Source organism: Chanodichthys erythropterus, chromosome 13, assembly GCF_024489055.1.
Source record: "Chanodichthys erythropterus isolate Z2021 chromosome 13, ASM2448905v1, whole genome shotgun sequence".
In the NCBI taxonomy this organism is placed as follows: domain Eukaryota; kingdom Metazoa; phylum Chordata; class Actinopteri; order Cypriniformes; family Xenocyprididae; genus Chanodichthys; species Chanodichthys erythropterus.
In genome coordinates this window covers 19,240,831-19,264,810 of record NC_090233.1, presented here as the reverse complement: position 1 = coordinate 19,264,810, position 23,980 = coordinate 19,240,831, and the positions used below count along the sequence as shown (strand labels likewise).

The window sequence follows — 23,980 nt, the reverse complement described above, 5'->3', positions numbered from 1 at the left end:
ATCTTTTAACAACGTTTGTTAAAAGATTGTTAAAGAGATGATTTTCTAGAGTGAAAACGGATGCTTCATCTTTTGTGTGAAGTACAATAAACGTCATAAAACTCAACGGTAAAATCGAATGGGGTCCGGTACAACAGGCTTGTACTAATATAGTGGATAAAAACAAGAAGACAATATAATTTATAACCATAATTGAACGAAACTATACCTGTTTTATTTCCATGCCACATATATTTGCAGTTTCTGTCATTATAGTGCGTCCTGACTGAATCCTGACACCGGAGAATCTGCTCTTGAAGCTCCGCCCTCTTATGCCTGGCTCACACTACAGGAGTTTTAAAATCCTATCCAATTGTAAAATCTGATTGCAGCACACACTTCAGGAGAATCTTTGCAGATATTCTTCCCTCAAATCTTAAACATGCTCACACTACAAGATTTGAAATTCGCGGAGCATCACACACTACAAAATGTTATTAAGATTATCTGCCAGAGGAAGCGCGTCACGTGATCTACGCAGCAGATCGAAAGCGGTTAGAAAATGGATAGGCTACTGAAACATGGAAACTTGCTGTAGCAATAATAATCGTTTGTTGTGAGAAAACACAAAAGCGGAAGAATAAACGAGTGTGGATGAAAAAATGGTTGAGGAGACGGGCTCAACGTGGATTGTCAGTTCTTCAGCGATAAATGGAGGTAAAATTGACCTTTTATTACTATCGTAGTGTGCTAGAATGTTTACCGTTATAATATTGCCTGCCTACTGTAGTTCAAAAGCGCTAGTGTCACCTTTTACATTGTAGATTCCTTGATCTTGGTTTCGCGGTCGCCATTTCGAAATGTCTGTCACTTCCGTCGCGTCGTATACTTGTTTCCTATTGGCTATTGTGACAGTACTGATGTTATTACAATCTTGCTCATCCCAATAAATATCAAACATGTTTGATATGATCGGGGTGAGCCCGATTTGTGTGAGATCAGATCGGGAGGTGCAAGATTTTATCTGTGAACGTCTCACATTACCAGATAATCTGCGCCGAACATCGGAACTGATCGAGATCGTGGACAAGATTTTTTCTCAGATTCTCGGGAGGGGAAAATCGGGCATAAATCGGCCTAAAACTCCTGTAGTGTGAGCCAGGCATTAGGCCAAGCGCAGCAGCTCATTTGCATTTAAAGGCCACACACTGAAATGGCGTGTTTTTGCTCAACCCCAAAAAGTGGCAATTTTAACATGCTATAAAAAACTCTCTGTGGGGTATTTTGAGCTAAAACTTCAAATACACACTCTGGGGACATCAGAAACTTATTTTATATCTTGTTAAAAAATTTATTTTTTATATATTGTAGTAGAGGAATGAATAACTATATGCCGTAAAAGAATCTCAGATTTATTTTTTTATTTATTTTTTTATTTTTTATCCAGTTCTTCGACTCAAAGCTTCAAACTATTTGAAAGAACCAGTTCGGGGAATGAGCCCGACTTTCCATCATTGGTCCATCCCAGGGGCGGCGCCAGCCAATTTTGCCGGGGCTTCAGCGCCGAATGTGTTGAGTCAAGCCCCGAATGTAATGACTGTCACTGAGAAAATATGAAACTGGACAATAGCCTATGTAAACCCCCGAAATCATAAGTTGCTTTATTTCATTGCGCTTTGGCTTTGCATATACTGCATACAGCCTGAAAAAATAGACCTTAAAAATAATCTAGCCTATAGAATACATTTCTTTGCTGTCGGTAGCCTATGGGCTACTCCGTTTCTTCCTCTCTGTTGAATATGCAGCAGGTAGGGGAGGAGCTAGCACAGTCAACCGCAAGAGTGCGAGACAGTCAGCGAGCAGGAATTTCAGGTTTGAGGTTTCTTAACAGTGCTCTCAAAAAAAGAAATTTCTAAACACATCTCTCTATTAAAATACGTTAAGCAGTTCAATACCGCTTTTCTACAGTATCCGCCCATACACCGGCAGTGCTTTCTCTCTCTCGCACATTTGCGCACACGATCAGCTGGTGATGATCAAAATAAAAGCTCAAGGATTTATCTTTTAAAAAGAAATGAGTACAAAAGTATTGTAAAAAAAGATGTTTGAACCCTTTTTAATGTCCAGGTACAAGTCAATGCTGTTTCTTTGTTCAATTTGCACACTGTACATGTGTTGAAGCTCTTAATTTTGATTTTCCAGAGTGCACCAGATTGATGCATTTAACCTTAAAATGTACAAAATTTTCTCCCGGGGGACCATGCCCCCGGACCCCCCTACAGCTGGTACGTTCAATAAAGTTTTACAAATTACAGTATCAAATAATGTACATTTTTTGAACAAGAATACGACAACAAAAGCTCCTTTAATGCAGTAAAGCTGTTAATAGAAAATTAAAATGTCTTTGGACAAACATAGATTTGGGCTAAGCCCCGAATGTTTACAATGTCTGGCTCCGCCCCTGGTCCATCCATATCAATATCACACCGGGGCATGTTGTCACATTTTTTTTGGGTCATGTGTCATTTTCATAGGCTGTAATTTTATACAATTTAATTTATTAATTACAACTCTTTTATTAAAAACAGTGGTTTCATGTTTTTATTTGTTACATTTTCAATGTTTGATGTTTCATGAAATGTTTTGTTTTTTCTTAAATATTTTACTGCTTAAATTAAGCAGAAAAGCATAAAATAGGCTATTCAACTTCTTAGTATTTAACTTACTCCTTAAAATGTACCCTGCTATTGAATTGATTTTAAGAAGTATGCTAAACTTCTTTCACTAGAGTATTTCACTTACTCTAAATATTCACTAGATGTGACGACACATCTAGTGTCAACAACACAGCTCAATGGATTGCTCTCAGTGTTTATTGATTATTAGGAATTGATGATGGATTGATATGTTGCTGCATTGAAAAGTTAAAGTCATCATCAAGTTCACCTAATGTATGTGAGTTGACAAGTTATTGACATTTATTAAAGATAAAGCATTTGTAACTGAGAATCCAAGGCATTTCATCTCTGAGTTTAATCTTCATAAAGCCGGTTATAACAGTGATTTCCTCTGTGTTTTTTATGAAGTGCCTCATGTGCTGTTTTTCTTTCTCCTGTGATGCAAGAAAGTGTTGTGTGCCAGAGCAGAGGTCAGATGTTGCCTAACAAATGAAAAATGCCTCAAGCATAAATTCTCATAAATTCGCTCATACTCACAGCTCTTGTTTCTGTCTGTGTCTGATTATCAGTCTGTTCAACGTTTATCTGTGAAAGTTACTGCAGACCTTAAAGCTTGGCACTATCAGCAATAACCCGATTGCTGAAGCCATTTTGGGGTTGATGAAGAAAGGGTTTTGGTTATGTCATAATGGGGATGCAAGAGAGGATGTGTTTGTTATGGAGCCCATATGAATTTGATGAGAGAGGTTGAGTGATATTTAAATGGTTAGTTCACCCAAAAATTACATGACATTTCTGTCATTAATTACTCACCCTCATGTCATTCCAAACCCGTAAGACCTTCGTTCATCTACAGAACACAAACGAAGATATCTTTGATGAAATCCAAGGGTTTCTGAACCACACATAGGCAGCAACGTCATGGCACCTTTTGAGGTCCAGAAAGGTATAAGACATCATTAAAATAGTCCACATGACTACAGTGGTTCAAACTTAAAGGGTTAGTTCACCCAAAAATAAAAATTATGTCATTAATGACTTACCTTCATGTCGTTACAAACCCGTGAGACCTCTGTTTATCTTCGGAATACAGTTTAAGATATTTTAGATTTAGTCTGAGAGCTTTCTGTCCCTCCATTGAAAATGTATGTACGGTAGACTGTCCATGTCCAGAAAGGTAATAAAAACATCATCAAAGTAGTCCATGTGACATCAGTGGGTTAGTTAGAAGTTTTTGAAGCATCAAAAATAAATTTTGGTCCAAAAATAACAAAAACTACGACTTTATTCAGCATCGTATTCTCTTCCGGGTCTGTTGTTAATCCGGGTTCACGACTCCGCAGTGATGCTGCTGATGTAAGACGCTGCTGACGTGTTATCCAGTGCGCCAGAGCTTCGTTTACAGTCTGAGGGAGACACACGCTGTATTCAAGCTATTCTACATTGTTTGTATTTTGTTATTGCTATATTTTTTAAAATGGTGCGTAAGTGTGCATGTCGCGGATGTCCTAATCGCCAAAAACAACGACGTAAAAGTGCATTACCAATGCCAACCGATGAAAGGATACAATGGAATCAATTCAATGGAATCAATTCAATGGAAAGGATTCCGGAAGAGAAGACAATGCTGAATAAAGTCGTAGTTTTTGTTATTTTTGGACCAAAATGTATTTTCGATGCTTCAAAAACTTCTAACTAACCCACTGATGTCACATGGACTACTTTGATGATGTTTTTATTACCTTTCTGGACATGGACAGTCTACCGTACATACATTTTCAATGGAGGGACAGAAAGCTCTCAGACTAAATCTAAAATATCTTAAACTGTGTTCCGAAGATGAACGGAGGTCTTACGGGTTTGGAATGACATGAGGGGGAGTCATTAATGACATCATTTTCATTTTTGGGTGAACTAACCCTTTAATGTTATGAAGCGACAAGAATACATTTGTGCGCAAAAACAAAACAAAAATAACGAAGCGCTGCACTGTGTTCACTACATCAACAGCGTAGGAGAATGACAGGGGAGAGAAGAAATTGTTGAATAAAGTAGTTTTTTTTTTTTTGTCGCTTCATAACATTAAGGTTGAACCACTATAGTCACATTAACTATTTTAACGATGTCTTTAGTACCGCCCGGATAGGGCGATACGATACGTATCATGATACAGGGGTTACGATACGATATATTGTGATATATTTTGATACTGTAAGTAAGGTGATATATTGCGATATGTATTGTTTTTTTAGAAAAAGGATCTAATTTTAGAAAAAAACTGTCCTAAAGAACACATCACCATATGCATAAAACCTGACCAAAAAAACACTTTATTTTATTTAATCAATACAGTATTTATTATATGCATTTATATCACTAATCACTTTTTTGTGCAATCTAAGTAAAGGGAAAATAGTACAGTGACTGCAGGATTATTTAGGTGTATGTATTAAAGGTTCACAGAATAGCAGTCTTTAATTTCTAAAGTTTTTAACAACAGAAAGTCATAGTCCATTCCATGACTGCATGACTTTTTCATATTTGATATTGTAAAGATGCTTGCTTTAAAGGAGTCTTTTTTATCAAGTGCTATTTAAGTAAATGTGCCTTCACTGAAGTGCTGAACAGAGCTGGTGCACTGCAAACATATCCACATCACTATGATGAGATGCTTTTTTTTTTTTTTGCTGTCATTTTTGTTGTGTGTTTATTTTGTTATTGAGAGGAAAGCGTGCAGTACATATATTCTATCGAAACACCTCGCAGCAGTGTGGATGGCGTCGGGATGTTAAGTGAGCTCTGAGATTAATTGCGTTTCCAGAGTATTGGATTTTAACATGGCTTATTTTACAAACATGACTCTTGTCGATCTCCTTGTGGTTTCTTTATAGTTGAAGCTAAAATGAGTCCACATGAGCTCTGTACGCCGTGGCTGGTTTTGCTAATGCTAATGCTAACACTAGTGATGCTTGTGCTTCTCCGCGTCAGTTTACGTTCTGAGATAACACTGCCATCTAGTGACTAGCGGTTGGGATTAAACCGAACACCAAGCCACGAATCTTTGATCTAAATAAATAAATAAATAACGATAGTGTTTTTGAGAATAGATAACGTCAAACATAATATTGTGATATTGACGTGTATCGATATTTTCTTACACCCCTACTTCCGGACCTCAAAGGTGCAATAACGTTGCTGCCTATTTCATCAAAAAATATCTTAATTTGTGTTCCAAAGATGATGAAAAATATCTTAATTTGTGTTCCAAAGATGAACGAAGGTCTTAAGGGTTTGGAACGAATGAATGTAATTAAAGGTGCTCTAAGTGATTCTGGGTGGAGTAACTTCCTGTTGACGTTCGAAGTGTTGTCAAACAAAACAGAGGCTAGCTAGACCCTCCCTCCTCCTCCTCTTCCCCCTCTTCTCCATGCTTCCTGAAACAGTCATGAACACGCATTTAAAATCATTCTTGTCGGTTATTGGCTGGAGCATGTTTATTATGATTCGTGGTCCAGGCTGCACCAGTTTGTTTTTATTGCCGTTTTCGGAGCTTGTGGCGACTACAGAGACCGCGTTTTTTTACATTGTGTTCAGGGGACAGGCAGCTAGCGGATAGTGAGGAGATGTTTGCCGTATGTGACAAAAAATGTTTTGGCCTAAAAACGCGTGACATCACTTAGAGCACCTTTTAATGACAGAAATTTCATTTTTGTGTGAACTAACCCTTTAAGTACCACAGTAGATGTAATGAAGCACAGAGAAGCCTTGTTCACTGTAGCTTGCATAAACTACTGTACATAGAGTGCAAGAATAGCTCGTTATTTACATTATTGTAAATAATTGTTATTTTGTTCTTTACCCAAGTGATGTTCCAGAAATAAAAACGAAATATATTCCCTGATGGACTGCAGGAGTCTAGGAGATGGATGGGCTTTGCAAGCTGATGTTGTCTTATTTGCATTTTTTTTTTAAATAAATTAATACTTTTATTTAGAAAATAATATGTATTAAATTGATCAAAAGTGACAGTAAAGACATTTGCAAAATATTTCTATTTCAAATAAATGCTGTTCTTGTAAACTTTCTCTCATCAAAGCATCCTGAAAAAAAGTTTTCAACATTGATGATAATAATAATAAATGTTTCTTGAGCAGCAAATCAGCATATCAGAATGATTTATGATGGATCATGTCACTGAAGAGTGATGATGTAATGATGCTGAAAATTCAGCTTTGCTTATCAGGAATAAATTACATTTTTAGAATAAATTAAGCTAGAAAACTGTTATTTTAAATTGTAATTATATTTCATAATTGAACAACATTTTTGGCCAAATAAATGCAGCCTTAATTGAGCATAAGCATTATCACGATTAATCATTTGCAAAATAAAAGTCTGTTACGTAATATATGTGTGTGTTCTGTGTATAATAATTATGTATATATAAGTACATGCACATACATGTATATATTTAAGAAAAAAATATATTTATATATAAAATATTTATATTAATATGTAATATAAAATATATATAAATATGTATATTTATTTATACATGTATATATTTCTTACATTTATACATGTATGTGTGTATATTTATATATACATAATTATTATACACAGAACACACACATATATTACATAAACACAGACTTTTATTTTGCAAACGATTAATCGCGATTAATCGTTGTGCATCCCTAGAGGCTTCTTTCAAAAACATTAAAAAAAAACTTTAGTGTATATGTTAAAACTGCACACTTGTTAGCCCAAGTTACTCATTTATTAGCAGCAATAATAGTATGAAAATTTATGAAAAACATCAGTCCAAGCTATTAAAAAATTATTTTGAATTGAAATGTGAGAAACTGCGACTGATTCATTGCTGTCGTGATAAGTTATCTTGAGTTTACCAATCCTCTCAGCTATTCTCAGTCTTGATAAGTGCAAGAACATGAAACAAAAGGCTGTTCAAGGTCAATATTGTGCAGATACACATGTTTTGTTTGACTTGCTCCTTAACTGAATTCAGAATTAGTCTGGAAGTTTGTATTGTAGCTCAGGAGATATAATGGTATTATCAATTTTTTGTTTAAATCAACTTTTTTCTCTGATGTTTTCTTCTTCATACTCTTTGAAATAACATTAGAAACAAGTGAAATAACAATAGAAACAAATTTACATAGGCTAATACAATCTATATAAAAAATCAAAGTTCAATGAGAAATATTTGAGTTCATATTGAGACCTCTGACTTTGGTTACAAACTTTGGTTTATTCATTTGTTCATTTTATGCATTTGATTTGACAGATGCTTTTATCCAAAGCAACTTACATTGCATATAAGGTATACGTTTTATCGGGTCATGCATTCAGAATATTCCGAGTTAGAGAATTCTACACATTAATATCTATATTTGAAGACTTCATATGCAAAAGCCTCTAAGTGCCATCTGAAATTTTTATCATACTCGTATGTTTACGTTCAGTTATTTCACTTTAATGTCAATGAAAAGGACCTATTAATTGCCATTAAAGTGAAATAACTGAACCTAAACATACAAGCTTGATAAAAATGCTCATTTTAGAAGAAAATTTCAGACGGCACTTAGAGGCTTGTGCATCTGAAGTCTTCATTTGCTTGCCATATTCAAAAGATCTCAGTTGTGTTTATTCCCATGGGTTCTGTTCATGCTCAGAAAATATATAGGTCTTAGCATGAACTCCTGGATAGATTGAGGACTTGAAGTTTTCTTCAACTACAATTGTGTGGCCAGTGGCCACAGGAAGTTTGTCCTTGAGGCAACAGCATTTGATTTTGGATACATTGAGACTCCTCAGTTTTTAGTATCCTGTTTTTTCCCCCTTGTGTGCTGTATCTGAAGTACATTTGAGGTCTATCTAACCTGACTAACTGACTGTTGAATGAGATTATTTACAACATTAATGTTGGTTCTGGCTGTGGTTTTGTTCAGTCTCTCTCTGTCTCTCTGGTGAGCTGCCAGCGACTCTTTCTTGGTTTTGCTCTGCACATTGTTTATTGTGTTGCATAATTTGAGATGTTTGGCAGTAAGACTCATCAGAGGCCGTTGAGTGAACTGTACTACAGTTCCCTAACACCAGGATGTAGGAATGTGAGTGTGATACATGTGTTTGTGTGTGCGAAACATGTGTAGATGAGAGTGAACAGAGTGGGGTTCATGTTTCTCTTGGTTCTTTAATTCTAGCTCAGTAGGGCAAACACGTTCCTGCATGCTTGCAATGGGTTTGCATGTTTGTCAGCATGCAGGCATGTACATGCTAGTTGTAAGAGTCTGGAATTTGGGTAGTTAGACTTTCTATCATGAAACCGCCTGTTTGCTTTATCGTTTCTTTCTTTTTCAGGAAAGGAGCAGTGCAAATGCAACGTAATGAAGCATAATTCACTGATTTACTGTATAGCTTACTGAAAAAAATGGGTATACGGTGTATGCAGTGTGCAACAAGTATCTCCCCAGCCACAGTGTAACGTTAACATAACTTTCATCACACGAGAATGTATTTTTAGTATGATTGTTTTGACCAAGTGAAACAGCGCTGCGTTACCCTACAATTTTGATTCGTCAGATAAAGTGACCTGTATGAGTAATTTTGCTGTTTCAGCACTCGCAGCTATTTCATTAGAATGAGATAAAATAGTGTGAATTTAAGTGATCGAACGTAACTGTAAAAAAGTTTAAGTTCAGGGAAAAAGGAGGCAGACAATAAGCGTGACTTTAATAGTACCTTTTATATTATAAAAAAATGCCGGCAACTGCAGCGTATAAGCATAATAAAAAAAGCAATGTAAAATGTCCCAGGCTCTCGGCACCACCCTGCTTAATACAACAGTGACGTTAATACAACTTTAATACATTAGCTCATCCATGCGCACAATTTCTGCCCAAGTAATGTCAGATTGCTTTCCATTGGATTTGTGGAGGTGAAGATGACAACTGCCATGATTCCATACTCATTCACCGAATCATCGCCTTTGTTTTGCATAAGCGACCTCTAGTGGTGAAAATTACATTTTGTGCCTTTAAAGGATTAGTTCACTTTCAAATTAAAATTTCCTGATAATTTACTCACCCCCATGTCATCCAAGATGTTCATGTCTTTCTTTCTTCAGTCGAAAAGAAATTAAGGTTTTTGATGAAAACATTCCAAGATTTTTCTCCATATAGTGGACTTCAATGGCCTTCAGTCATATACAATATGCTAGTGCAAATATATAACAATTAGTTCAAACTTTGACCTGTGGAGGGCAGTAATACACTTAGCAGTGTCTACACTGCCGGAATTCTAATAGAGAAGAAGAAGAAGAGAGCTAGTTCAAGATGAGCATTTATGGTTAAAACGTATAAAATTTTAATATTTTTTAGAAAATGAGTGATGGTTTCTCTAGATAAGACCCTTATTTCTCGTCTGGGATCGTGCAGAACAATTTGAATCCGCACTGAAACTGTAATTTTGACCTTCAACCGTTTGGAGGCCATTGAAGTCCACCAAGTCTTTTCGACTTTATCAGGAAATTTTAATTTGAAAGTGAACTAATCCTTCAAATCTTATATTTAAGCTCATGCGTTATGTAGTTTCATCAATGTTAAAAAAAAAAAAAAAAAAAAAAAAAAAAAGCATAACGTGTAAGTGGGATTGTATGCTGCATTTTGGGTAATTTTCCTATATAAAAATTAGTTAATTTTGACATAAAGTGGTGTCAAAAGTACCGTTAGTAAGTACCGCAAATGACTTCATTGACAAATACTATTTAATTTGCTATAATTTAGGGCTGCACAACGATTAATCGCAATTAATCGTTTGCAAAATTAAAGTCTGTGTTTACGTAATAAATGTGTGTATTCAGTGTATAATAATTATGTAAATGTATAAATTTAAGAAATATATGCATGTGTAAATAAATATATATATTTAAATATATTTTATATTATATATAAATATAACATTTTTCTTAAATATACATATGTATGTGTGTGTGTATATATATATATAATTATTATACACAGAATACACACATTTATTACGTAATCACAGACTTTTATTTTGCAAACGATTAATTGCGATTTAATCGTTGTGTAGCCCTACTGTAATTATATTAATATTTAACCTAAATAAAGGAATATGTTCAGTAGCATATTAATTTTTGCTGTGGTATTAGAATTGTGAAATTTGGCTGATAATGGTTTTGACTACTGAAGTTTTGGGTAAAACTAAATGTGCCAACCTTAATATATCATGTAAATCACTATTAACGCATCATGGTAGTTTTGTCACACTTCCTTTAATTTATGCTGAATTTAAACAAAATAGATTGTATTGTATTTTTTTAGATTCTTCCTGTGAGCAAAGGGTCTGTTAGTGCTATTAATGTTTTGTTGCTTTGCTGTGTTTCCCAGTCGGTCACATGAGGCCCCTTAGAAAGATGAGCAAGAAGGCTGGAATCCCGGCACTGGACAGGCCTTTACATGAGCCAAACATTACATAAAGCATCTGCAACCTCCATCCTCTCCCTCTACCTTTCTCTCTTCTTCCTTTAGTATGCACATTATATCTCCGGCCCCCTATCATGCAACAGCAATAAAGTATCACACAATTTTTTCTCAAAAAGTTTTATTTGCACTCCAGAAATTTTAGTTTGATTATGCATGTGCATGTGTTTTTTTGTTCACTGTAACAAACAAGTTGGGATGAATATGTTCCGTTCTTGCAAATTATGTAATGCCAATGGGGTATTCTCATCAACACACTGAGAACATGCTGTATGATAAACACATGGGGCCTGTACCATGATGGTAGATGAACAAACTCAGGGTTATAGGATTAGTTTTGAGTTGACAAAGCCAAACCACTCCTATCTGGCTTTGTTGGTACCATGATGCTGCTCATCAACTTTCTCTGTCAACTCAGGCTTTGATCCTGAGTTTGTGGAGCTTGTGCACATGAATCCGTGACATCAGTGGCAAACAGCCAATCACATACCTTGCAACAGAAATGAACTGTGATTCACTTCTCGCGAGAGAGCCAGCACGATTCAAACTCTTTCGCTGAAAATGAAGAATTTAAATGCATTTAATGCGAGGACAAATAAAAGAAATGATCTTTTTCTATCAGTGCAAGTGAAAGATGTGAAGTTAGTTTATATAGTTGATAATATATAGAGACTTAAACATACAAGGTCACATGTAGTCTTTTTAAAAGAGTATATTTACTCCTTATTTAGGCCTATATTACATATGATCGATATATATATTAATATTCATTAAGTGCTTAATAACTACTGTTACACTAAACTTGCATGTGTGTAATGGATTAATAAAAATATAGATCATATAATTATACAAATCATATAAATTATATTATCATTAAAACCAGACAATTTCATAGTGAGATATTTGTTTTTACTATATAATGACGGAAGAGAAACTGGGGGAGTGACTTTATTGTGTTGAGTGTGTCAGTGTCACTTACGTCTGATTGGTCCGATTTCAGTTTGAAATCTTTAACCCAGAACATAACCTGCCCCGGAGCAGGTTAGCAGTGGAGCGTAAGTTACTATGGTGATGAACACCACTAAAAGCCAAGTTATTTTCATGGTACCTAAAACCCAGGATTGGCGCAAACTAATACCGAATTTTGCAATGATATGTTAATGTGTTCGTAAAATACAGCCATTTTGAATTTTACTACAAAATTCAAAATGGCCGATATGGGAAAATTGGATATCATTCGACTTTGCATGATGCCCTAAATCTAACGAGACCAGTTTTCTGATATTTGGACAAACTGTTCAGTAGTTATAAGCAAAAATAGCCATTTTTCGTTTCTCTGAACCAGTAGGTGGCGCTGAGCCGAAACACAGCATGTAATTTAGGTCATGCTTGTGATGACATGAACCAAGTTTGGTCTGAATACAATAAAGCATTGAGGAGATAGAGCCTTACGTCTATTTTTGCAAGAGCTACGTAAAATTTGTTCGCACGTTTTTGAAAATGGTTTGACAAACCTAACTTGAATTCCAATTTTCATGAAAATCAGAGTGTAGGACAAAGTGTACAAAGTGTAGGAGTTTGAGTTCGAAAATTCAAAATGGCTGGAAAATTTTTATGACTGAAAACGATGTCATAGAAAATATTGTATATATTTGTATACAAGACATAAATTAATTTTTTTTTTTTTTAAAAAGTCTAAAATTGTTAAAATTCAAAAGATTGTTTCTACAAAATTGAGGGCGGGTCATAGTAGATGTTCGCAGACAGCCAATGAAGATCATAGGCTGGGATTATGCAAATTTGTTACGAAGGTTTGTGCAAGACGTACGACCGGAATTACTGACGGCTCGTTTCAGGCAGTTCAGAATCAGTTCTTTCTTTTAGGAGACAATAACTCCATTTGTCATGCACTTTGATCTTTTAAACTTTGCAGACCTTTTACATTCACAAACATGAAAGGTGATATCCGTAAAAGCATAATGGGGGCACTTTAAATCTGATCTCTCAGATAATCAACAACACAAGCAAAATGATTTGAAGTAAAGTATCATTAAAGTCTGTTGCACAAATAATCTAAGTAATCGGCCGTGATCGGTTGTCTGTGATGTTGTTTTGTACCGACCAAACTCACTGAACTTGTCATAGTTGTAAGTAATGGCTGATGATGGTTTGTGTGTAATTGTCTCTGGGGTAATGGCTGGGGCGTGATGCAGTCATGAAATCAGACACATTCCTGTGGTCTGAGGTTTGGGGAAAAGAGAGAGACCCTCCACAGTAATCGCACTGCAGTCAACACAGTTTCAAACATGAAGTGCACACTGTCTGTCCTAACGACAACACTAACATTTATCTCAGTCTTTCCAGCGCTGATACTCACTGCTATCAGAAGGGGCCCTCAGGATCCCGGCTCCAGAGAAGAGCGGTGAAGTCTGGCTCAGGCTTTTGATGAAAGATTTGTTAGGCTTTGGTTGGTCTGCAAAACACTGATTTGTCATAATATGTTCAGTTTCTTGGAAGTCTATTTGGTTATAATGTGTCTGCAGGCACATAAATACATGTAAACTAGATTCTGAGGAATGTGTGAGTGGTGTTTGCCCACTGCATCAATGCTAGGATGGTTGTTAGGATGTTGCCATGTATCATGTGCCATGCCATGGTAATATCTGATAAATACTGTGATTTTAAAAAGTTTTTTTTTTATGCTCCAGGTTTGATGTGCCCTTTTGTAGGTTTGCACAATTTTGCCTAAAAGTTTGAGAATATATAATATGACTATAGAATGATTATTATTATTACTAATAATAATATATAAAACTGTTGTAAATATTAAACTGTTGTACTATTTCATTGTAAAAAAAAAATAGTATTTAAGAAAAATAATAATAATTATAAAAGTATTATTATTATTATTATATTATAACAAAAACAACAATAGTAGTTGTTGTAATTTTTATTACTACTACTACTACTAAATAAAAATATTAAACTATTGTACCATTTCACTGTTAAATAAAAAATCAATATATACTCCGATATATAGCGGCATTGCGCTTCGGGCGACCCGAGTTCGAGTCCTGGCTCACGGACCTTTCCTGATCCTTTCCCCTTCTAACTTTCCCACTTTGCTTCCTGTCTACATACTGTCCTATCATAATAAAAGGCAAAAATGCCAAAAAAATTTGTTTTATTATAAATCTGTGTGTGATATATATGTATATATTGTATATGTATCTATATGGATATATATATATGTATATATCTGTGTATATATATATATATATATATATATATATATATATATATATATATATATATATATAATCCATATATACTGTATACATGCGTCAATGACGTGACGGGTCATTTTTTTGTTCAGAGGCCTTAATAATAATAATAAAAACAAAGATATGACATCCAAAGTATGTAAGGTATTACAACTAGATCTCTTTAATTGAATCCAAAAGGTTTTAATTATATTTTGCTACATATAAAGGTATTTTACAGATTTTTAAGTGTCAAAAGGTCATTCTGTTTAACCGTCCAAAGGCAAATACAGCCAATTCATTTGTGATTTAAAATATCTTAAAATGTAATAAATAAATATTTTTATTCTGGCATGATTTTATAACATCAAATATCAACATAGTGCAAAATGGTATTAAAATTATGTGTAGAAGTCGTTGCTTAGTTATGAGAAAGACTGTCCGGAAAAATTAATTTCATTGTCATTTGGAGTAACCTATATAAAGGGACCATTTTGGATCAAGTCATGCGGTCAGTATCATGTGACAGGACGTGACATCATTCAGACACCTGCATAGGACCACATAGTCATGAAGAAAAGTAACTAACTCTTTGAAAAATTTGTGTTTTCACTTGTACACTTATACACATGTCCCGAAACATCAGGTCATTCGGTACAACCATTATAACATAGCTAAATATCAGCCTGTTAGCACTGTTCGAAAATATGGTCATTCGGTAAAACCGAAATTTTGGTTAAACTTTGGAATTTTGGAATTACTTTTTTGGTGACAAATTTTGTCCATCTTGTAAAAAATGACAAAAGCAGTGTTAATTGATTATAAAAACCACATATCATTGTTAACACTTAATAAAACTTCAAAATTAATTATATCTCCATTTAGTTTTTTTATACTTTTAAAAACCTTATTTGTCAATTACCCATTTATTATTAATTGCTGTCCTAATTTCTTAAAAAAAAAAAAAAAAAACATTAAACCATCAAGATTTTATTATGGTGGAAAACCACTGGGAGCGCTTCTCATTACAAGTTTGGGAAGTTGCTGTTGCATGTTGCGTTCCCAAATGCACGTTTTAAGCCTCCCAATTTGATAATCGCACTAGGTCATATTGTGATTTCAATTTTATTTTCCTTTAACGCAGGTCCAAGTGCTTAGAAAAGTAATAGGAAAACTCCTTTACTCAATAAGCTGCATGATTTGAGGAATCATTCATGTCTGGGACAAGTTTCAGAATGATTTTTTCCAGCTGATGAACAATAAAGACCTTGACAGGCAGTCAAAATCCACCCTGCTCTAAAGAGCTCGAGCATTTAAAGCTGCAAACGACAAAACTGCAGCGCATGCTTAGAATAAACAGAACAATATCATCAACTAATATACAGTAGTTACCGTTATCTTTATAGTTCTCCATCTTGGTGTGAACAGGCCTTAAAGGTTAGTTTTCACAAATTAAGAATTTGTTCTCATGACTTATTAACTAATTTCCTTCTTTTTAGTAAATCGTGTTTTTTAGTTTTTTTTACCGGCATGTCATGTGCGGGGCACAGTAAGAGAGCTTATTAGATGATCATGTCACAGAGTTTATGTTAATCAAACCAACTTTTACTCATAAAGTGCTTAATAATATGGCATGCATGAGCAACTGCTGGCAATAAAACATTATTGTTCACATGCAAATAATGGCATGGTATTTTATGTAACGATACTTGTTTTTACAATTAGAGTCTCAATGAGACTGTGTGTTTTAAGAAAGAGCCTCTTTTATTCATCATTATTGACAATCCCGCCCTGAATGAGCTGGAATTCTCAGTCATTCCCGGCCACATCTGCTCTGGCATAGTTTGCATAGCTAGCATAGAAGTGATGCTAATATGACCCGTGGGTTCCCACAGGACTCGGAAAACCCAGAGGATTGTGCAGCTGCGGCTTGCATGAAAGCATCAGGGTGCTGATTTGTGTTGCATTTACAGTCGGTTCTCTGACACGTTTTCTTCAATGTTTGACAGTGAGAGCAAATTGTGCTCCAGTTAAAACACAAGCATGCTTTTAAAAAAAGCACAGAAAATCAGTGTCTTCTGCTCACCGAGGCTTTGTTTATTTGATTAAAACTACAGTAAAAACAGTCAAATTGTGAAATATTATTATGATTTAAAATAACTCTTTTCTATTTTATTATGTATAAAAATTTAAAACAGTCAAAGCTGAATTTTCAGCACCATTACTCCAGTTTTCAGTCACGTTATCCTCCAGGAATCATTCTAATATGCTGCTCAAGAAACATTTCGTATTATTATCAATGTTCAAAACAGTTCATATTTTTAAGGAAACTATGATGCATTTTTTTTTCAGGGGTCTTTGAGTAGGAAGTTCAAAAGAATAGCATTTATTTGACATATTATACATGTTGTAACATTATAAATAAGTACAATTACATACGTCTTTTCAATTAATCAACTTAATGTGTCCTTGCTGAATAAAAGTATTAATTTCTTTAAAATAAAAAAATGACCTTAGACTTTTGAATGGTAGTGTTTATTTAAAGAATAGAGTCTTGTAATTTATTTTTCATTTTTAAATATTTTGGTTTGCAAAAGGCGTATCTGACTGGAAAATTAGTAGATGCTGCATTACTAATGTTTCTTTGTGTTTTTCAGAGATGTAGTCTGCACTCTGGTCTGTTGGCAGACTCTGAGGTCTCACAATGCTGCTTTATCTGCTGCTGGCCATCTTACTAACGAACGTCAATGGCCAGATAGACCCAGGTAATGTTACATGCACATTGCACACCCACACAAAACATATGCATCCATACAGACAGGGCCAAAAACATTCACCATCTCATCGTGTCTTTCAGCTCACTGTCGTTATCCTCTCGGTATGGAGGACGGGAGGATCAAAAACGACGACATCACTGCCTCTAGTCAGTGGTATGAAACCACAGGCCCTCAGTATGCAAGGTAACATACATATGACAGACTACACTGAAGTGCAGAAGTGTAGTAGATAGGGCTGCACGATATATATCAAAATAAAATCAATATGGCTTAGCCTTAGTGTGATTGTCAGGCTGCAATTTAATTAAGTGAAGTGCATCATTTACACACGTGTAATTCAGCGTTTCAGAGTCTCAGAACAGCTTGTTTCAGCTTCCTGTGAAACAAGTGGTTCTGAGATGCTGTGAGCTGAATGCGTGTAAATGAAAATACTGTACAGTGCCTTCACTGTGAAACTGGCAGTGCATTTATTAATTTTCAAGCAAATACAATAAAATAAAACATAATAAAAGCTCAATAATAGACTGTTTTAAAATGAAAAAATTAAGACGTGAATATTAGTTAGAGCCCTATGAAATCCGTTTTATTTTTTCCCAAATTCCGTTTAAATTTTTTTGGATTCCGTTTTTTTTTTCCGTTTTATTTATTTTTTGACTCCATTTTAATGGTTAAATTAAATTTTAGTAATCAAAAAGCATGTCTAATTAATTGAAATAATGAATCTTGTCCAATTTACCAACAATTTAATAAGTTTAACAAAAAAGGGCCCTATGATAAACATTTTATTCTTTCCCCTCAATTTTTATTTTTACCAAATTCTGTTTTCTGGATTCCATTTTAATGGTTTAATTCCATTTTAATAATCAAAATGCATGTCTAATTAATAGAATTCTTAAAAACAACAATATTTATCAATTAAAAATATATTTTTATGATTTTTTTTTTTTTTTTTTTTTTTTCAGAAGTTTTGTTCAAATGAACATACCATTTAATTTATCTTTTAATCATGAAATTACACTTTTTTTTTTGTCAAACAATGTGCTGGACAACAGAGTTTTACTGTTAAAATTAAAACATGGAAGAAACACTGAGGTTATTGTTTAAAAATATATTTTAATAATTTATTGTTAAATTAATTTATCTAAATTCTACTGTACAACAGTAATATGTTTCTGTCAAGTTAAATCAAACTTTTATTTTGACGGTTTGCCTAGAGCTTTGAGTTTCTCTGTGTTTATGATGGTAGTTTGCTGATGAAGTGACTTTCAGAGCAGCTCTGGAGATGAATTTGTGCGTTCATATAGTGAGGTGACAGAGGACGAAAACACCGCGAGCATCGCATGTGCTTCAGCGTGTGTGTGAGGCGGTGTGAGGTAAATGAAACTGCGCTTCCGCATCATTCAGAGGCACACAGGCATGCAGGATTCATGTTTAAATAGTCTTTTTGCGGTTTAATATTCACAGACACGAGTCTATATCGCGATTTAATTTAAGTGTACTGACCTGCTTTTAATTCATTCATCAAAAATTTGACAAATTCCGTGACATTCCGCGTTATATAGTAAATTCCGTTTTTATGATTCTGTCCGCGATTCCGTGATCGCGGAAATTATAGGGCCCCTATATTAGTACTGTTAATTCATAGTAAAATAAAATATATATTTTGTTTTATTTTACGGTACATTAATATTATTACAGTATGTTTCTTATTTTATTTAATATATTTAATAATAACCACAACAAAATCTTAATAATTATTATTATTTCATATAGTCATATTGAATTGGTCAAAAACTGTGAATGTGGATGTAACGAGGTCAGTAGATGTGGGAAGAAGGAGGCGGGAACCGGCGAACATTCAACAAAACTTTAATCTCAAAATAAACAAACAAAACGAAAGTACATAACAAACATAATAAAACATAAAATAATATCCAGGCCTGGTCCTCTCTCGTCCTTCACTGTAGTCGCTCCTCCTTTTATGCTCCCGGAGCTCCTCCGTGAGGGACTCAAGGCCGGTGCGCCTCCCAGGTGAAGCTCATTAACACTCGTGCCACCGACCTCGCGCCGTTCCCTTACGGCTCTCGCCCGCCCTGGTCGCCACATACCCCCATCGCCCCTCGCAGGGACTCCCGAGACTGCGCTCTACTCCCCCCCCGGGGCCTGTCTCAGCGGCCGCAGCACCTGGGGGTAAGGACAGATGAGACGAGAGAAAGGAGACGGAAGCAAGGGGAGCGACAGGACGAGAGATGGGAGAGAGGAAAAAGAAAAAAAATTCTTGGTCCGGTTCCCAGACACACTGCTGCTCGGTCCTCAGCCTGCCAAGAGGCTCTTCCTCGCGGTGCCATGCGGTGGCACTGGACGCTCGGTGGACGGCCCGATCCTCGACCGCCTCCTGGCGGCCGGCGATGGCTCCTCCGACTGAGGGCAGCCGGCAGCGAGTGCCCCGTCCCCTGCTCCTCCCCTTCATGGCGGACGGCAGCAGACTCCGGCCCACGGCGGATGGCGGCGACTCCTCCGCTCCCTCCTGGACGGCAGCCACCCCACCTCGTCCCAGGAGCACGGCATCCGGGTCTCCGTCCCACCTTTCACTATGCTCCAGCACCACCGCCTCGGGCAGCCGAACTCCGCAGCACTGCGATCCCCCTCAGCAGCGAGGGCTCTCCGACAGCATGTCCCTGCTTCCTCCCGGGTTTCGGCACCAATGTAACACAGTTCGTAAATATGGGAAGAAGGAGGCGGGAACCGGCGAACGTTCAAACAAAGTTTAATTCCAAAATAAACAAAGAACAAAATGAAAGTAATGCCGTCAGACCCTCGCGGACGTCTGCCGGCCACACAAACATAATAAAACATAACATAAAGTCCAGGCCTGGTCCTCTCTCGTCCTTCACTGTAGTCGCTCCTCCTTTTATGCCTCCGGAGCTCCTCCGTGAGAGACTCGAGGCCGGCACTCAAGTGGAGATATTTTATTTATTTGTAAATATGGTTCTTGTAAAGAGCAAACTCCAGTATGAACACCTAAATTGTTCCAAGTTTTTCCTAAATCGTTAAAGGATTTCGCACTTTTTTTTATGGAGTATTGCAGTGTTTATTATAAATTATTTATTAGTGCACAATGCACATCATTATTTTTTTACATTCATGTGCCCTCGTAATCTTTAATCAAAACAACATTTCTTCTCTGATGATGTGATCGCATGAGAGCCGGACAACCTGTCACTCACATGAGATTAACCAATTGCAAACCACAACCATCCAACAATCCATTCAATTTCCGACAAAATCAAGTCCCGCCCTACTTTTATGTTTTTTTTCTTGTTCTTGAACATTTAAGGTTTTAGCTGTTTCAATCAGATATACATCAATAAGGGAGAAATGTCTTCAAAGTTTTTTGCCGTCACAAATAAAATCACCCCACTCAGTCTAGAATGATTAATTCTGTCCAGATAGAGCTATTCAAGTCATCTGGTGAAACTTACTGTATTTTTTCCACATTGCAATATATATTAAAATAACTTAACGTCAGTTTTTTCGAATATTGTGCAGCTGTAGTAGTAGAGGGTGTTTTTATAGTGCATCAAGCTCATTTAACTCAAAAGATCAAGCTAAAATTTCATTCCTCATGATCTGGACAGGTCTCTAGGACAGGTCTCTTAGAGTGTGTAATGACTGTTCATAATTTGCATATGTCTGTTGTTGCATCAGGTTAAACCGTGAGGAGGGGGACGGCGCCTGGTGTCCTGCTGGTCAACTGCAGCCCTCAGATGTTCAGTATCTTCAGCTTGACCTTCGTCAGCTCATCTTTCTCACCGTGGTTGCTACGCAGGGTCGCTATGCACGCAACTCCGGCAATGAGTATGCACGCAAGTACCGTCTGGAGTACAGTCGCGATGGACGCCGCTGGATCTCCTGGAGAAACCGCCTTGGCAGTGAGGTAGGAAAGACAAGGGTGTATTTTATAGATACTATAATGAGGTACTATATGATCAGATTTTAAATAAATAACCTGAATGAACTAAAGTTTTGGTATTAATCTATCATTAGTAAATGTGTAGTTATATCTCAAAGCAATTGTGCCATACACTACTGTTCAAAAGTTTGGGGTTAGTAAGATTTTCTTTTATTGTTTTAAAAATTGTTTTTATGTTCACCAAGGCTGCATTTATTTGATGAAAAATACAGTAAAAACAATACTGTAAAAGAATATTTAAATTTAAAACAACTGTTTTCTATTTTAATGTGTTTTAAAATGCAATTTATTCCTGTAATAACAAAGCTGATTATTCAGCAGCCATTTTTTGGGAAACTGTGATATATTTTTTTCAAGATTCTTTGATAGGAATGATTCTTTGAATTGATTCTTTGATTCTATTCAGGATTGAACAGAAAGAAAGAAACTTTTGTAACATTATAATTAACTTTACTGTCACTTTTGATTAAAATAATGCATCCTTTCAGAATAAAAGTATTCAATTCATTAAAAAAATCTAATCAAACATTTGAACAGTAGTTTATATAGTGCATTATACTGTATGTGCAGTATAGTTAGATTCAACTACAGTATAATGCTTCTTCATAGTAACCAATAATAGTCGACCGATATTGTTGTTGTTTTTTTATTGTTGATGCCAATATCCTAGAGAGCAGGGTGGCCGAAATATATATATATATTGTGAACTGATATTTAATAAATTAGAAATAAATAATTTGAGAATTAATTCAAAAATATATCTCTAAATTAAACACAATTACTTTAGATGGCAAATGATTGATTCTGTAATTGTCCGAAACTGGAAACTGGGTGCTGCAGCAAAATGGCTGGCCACTGCTCTGGGTGTGTGTGTCCAGGGTTTGCAGAGTGTGTGTGTGTGTGTGTGTGTGTGTGTGTGTGTGTGTGTGTGTGTGTGTGTGTGTGTGTGTGTGTGTGTGTGTGTGTGTGTGTGTGTGTGTGTGTGTGTGTGTGTGTGTGTGTGTGTGTGTGTGTGTGTTCACTACTCACTGCTCCTAAATTCTGAGTATGGGTCACCATACTTGGCCTTCATGCTATGTCACTTTAGAATATCTTGTAGCTTATCGTTTAACGAATTTCTTCTGCACTTCAGATTATAATGGGCAATATAAACACCTATGACTCTGTGGTGAGAGACCTCCATCCTCCCATCATCACTCGGTTCTTGCGCTTGATTCCTGTCACCGATGCTGTACACACTGTGTGTATGAGAGTAGAGCTGTTTGGATGCGCCTGGCAGGGTGAGTCATGAAAATTACCCATAGTTAATATTATACAATTATAAAAATTGATTACAAAATATCATTTTATTTATGAATTTATGAAATGGTTAGTTTACCTTTTTTTCAATTTATGAAAACATAAAGCCCGTAGTAAACATAAATTGTTGATACTTTGACATTTGTTCTACAACGTAAACTGCACACACTCACACCACAATCTTTCTTATCTAGTTACTTTTTAGAAATATAAAGTCAAACCAAAAATTATTCAGACGTTTTTGATATTTTTTTGTATATTTTACTAGTGGGTGCAGGACACTATAGTTAATTTATGTAAATGAGGATAGCAAAATAAACTGTGACATATTATACCCAAAAATTCTTCTACCAGTAAAATTGATAAAAATTATTCAGACACTTTGACCTGACCATGTTTTGCTTAAGTGTTATCTGACATAATTAAGATTTTTTTTTTCTGACACAGTTTAACTCTGAGATCTTGTCATGTTTTATTACCATTTTTTTTTTTAATAATAGTGAATAAACTGAATTAACCTGTTAAAGGGTTAGTTCACCCAAAAATGAAAATTCTGTCATTTATTACTTACCCTCATACCGTTCCACACCCGTAAGACCTTCGTTAATCTTCGGAACACAAATTATGATATTTTAGTTGAAATCCGATGGGAGCTCCATAGGGAGCAATGGACACTTCCTCTCTCAAGATCCATAAAGGTACTGAAAAATTATTTAAATACAGTGGTTCAATATTAATATTATAAAGCAACGAGAATATTTTTAGAGCGCCAAAAAAAACCCAAAATAACGGGTTATTTAGTGATGGCCGATTTCAAAACACTGCTTCAGGAAGCATCGAAGCGTAAATGAATCAGTGTATCGAATCATGATTCAGATCGCGTGTCAAACTGTCAACAGCTGAAATCACGTGACTTTGGCTCTCCGAACAGCAGATTCGATACACTGATTCATTTATGATCCGAATCTTCCTGAAGCAGTGTTTTCAAATCACTAAAAAAGGTTTTTTTTTTTTTTTTGGCGCACCAAAAATATTCTCATTGCTTTATAATATTAATATTGATCCACTGTACTCACATGAACTGATTTAGATGTGTTTTTAGTACCTTTATGGATCTTGACAGAGGAAATGTCATTGCTCCATATGGAGGATTAACAAAGGTCTTATGGGTGTGGAACGGCATGAGGGTGAGTAATAAATGACAGAATTTTCATTTTTGGGTGAACTAATGAATGAAACATTCAAAGTGTCTGAATAAATTTTGGTTTGACTGTACATTTTCAAAAAACAAACATAACTGCTTCAAAATTTGCGTTTTCGGAATGGGTGTGTGCAGTTTACGTTGTATAAAAAAATTTCAAAGTATTGTCAAGTTATGATACCAAAGGCTTTATTTTACTCATAAATTGAAAAACACCATTATGAAACCCTTATAGGAAAATCTTGATGGAACCAGGAGAGAATTAGTCTTCCAGGTTCTGACTTC

At 35.6% G+C, this 23,980-nt stretch overlaps 1 protein-coding gene across 1 annotated transcript in view; it reads left to right on the top strand.

Moving 5' to 3' along the window:
- The window catches only part of ddr2l (discoidin domain receptor family, member 2, like), a 51,720-nt gene that overhangs the window by 1,187 nt on the left and 26,553 nt on the right, over positions 1-23,980 (top strand). Inside the window, exons 2-5 of the mRNA XM_067405916.1 lie at positions 17,103-17,210; positions 17,303-17,405; positions 20,931-21,159; positions 22,328-22,475. Coding sequence (XP_067262017.1) covers positions 17,150-17,210; positions 17,303-17,405; positions 20,931-21,159; positions 22,328-22,475 — 541 coding nt within the window. The 5' untranslated portion in view covers positions 17,103-17,149. The remainder of the gene's footprint in view (positions 1-17,102; positions 17,211-17,302; positions 17,406-20,930; positions 21,160-22,327; positions 22,476-23,980) is intronic.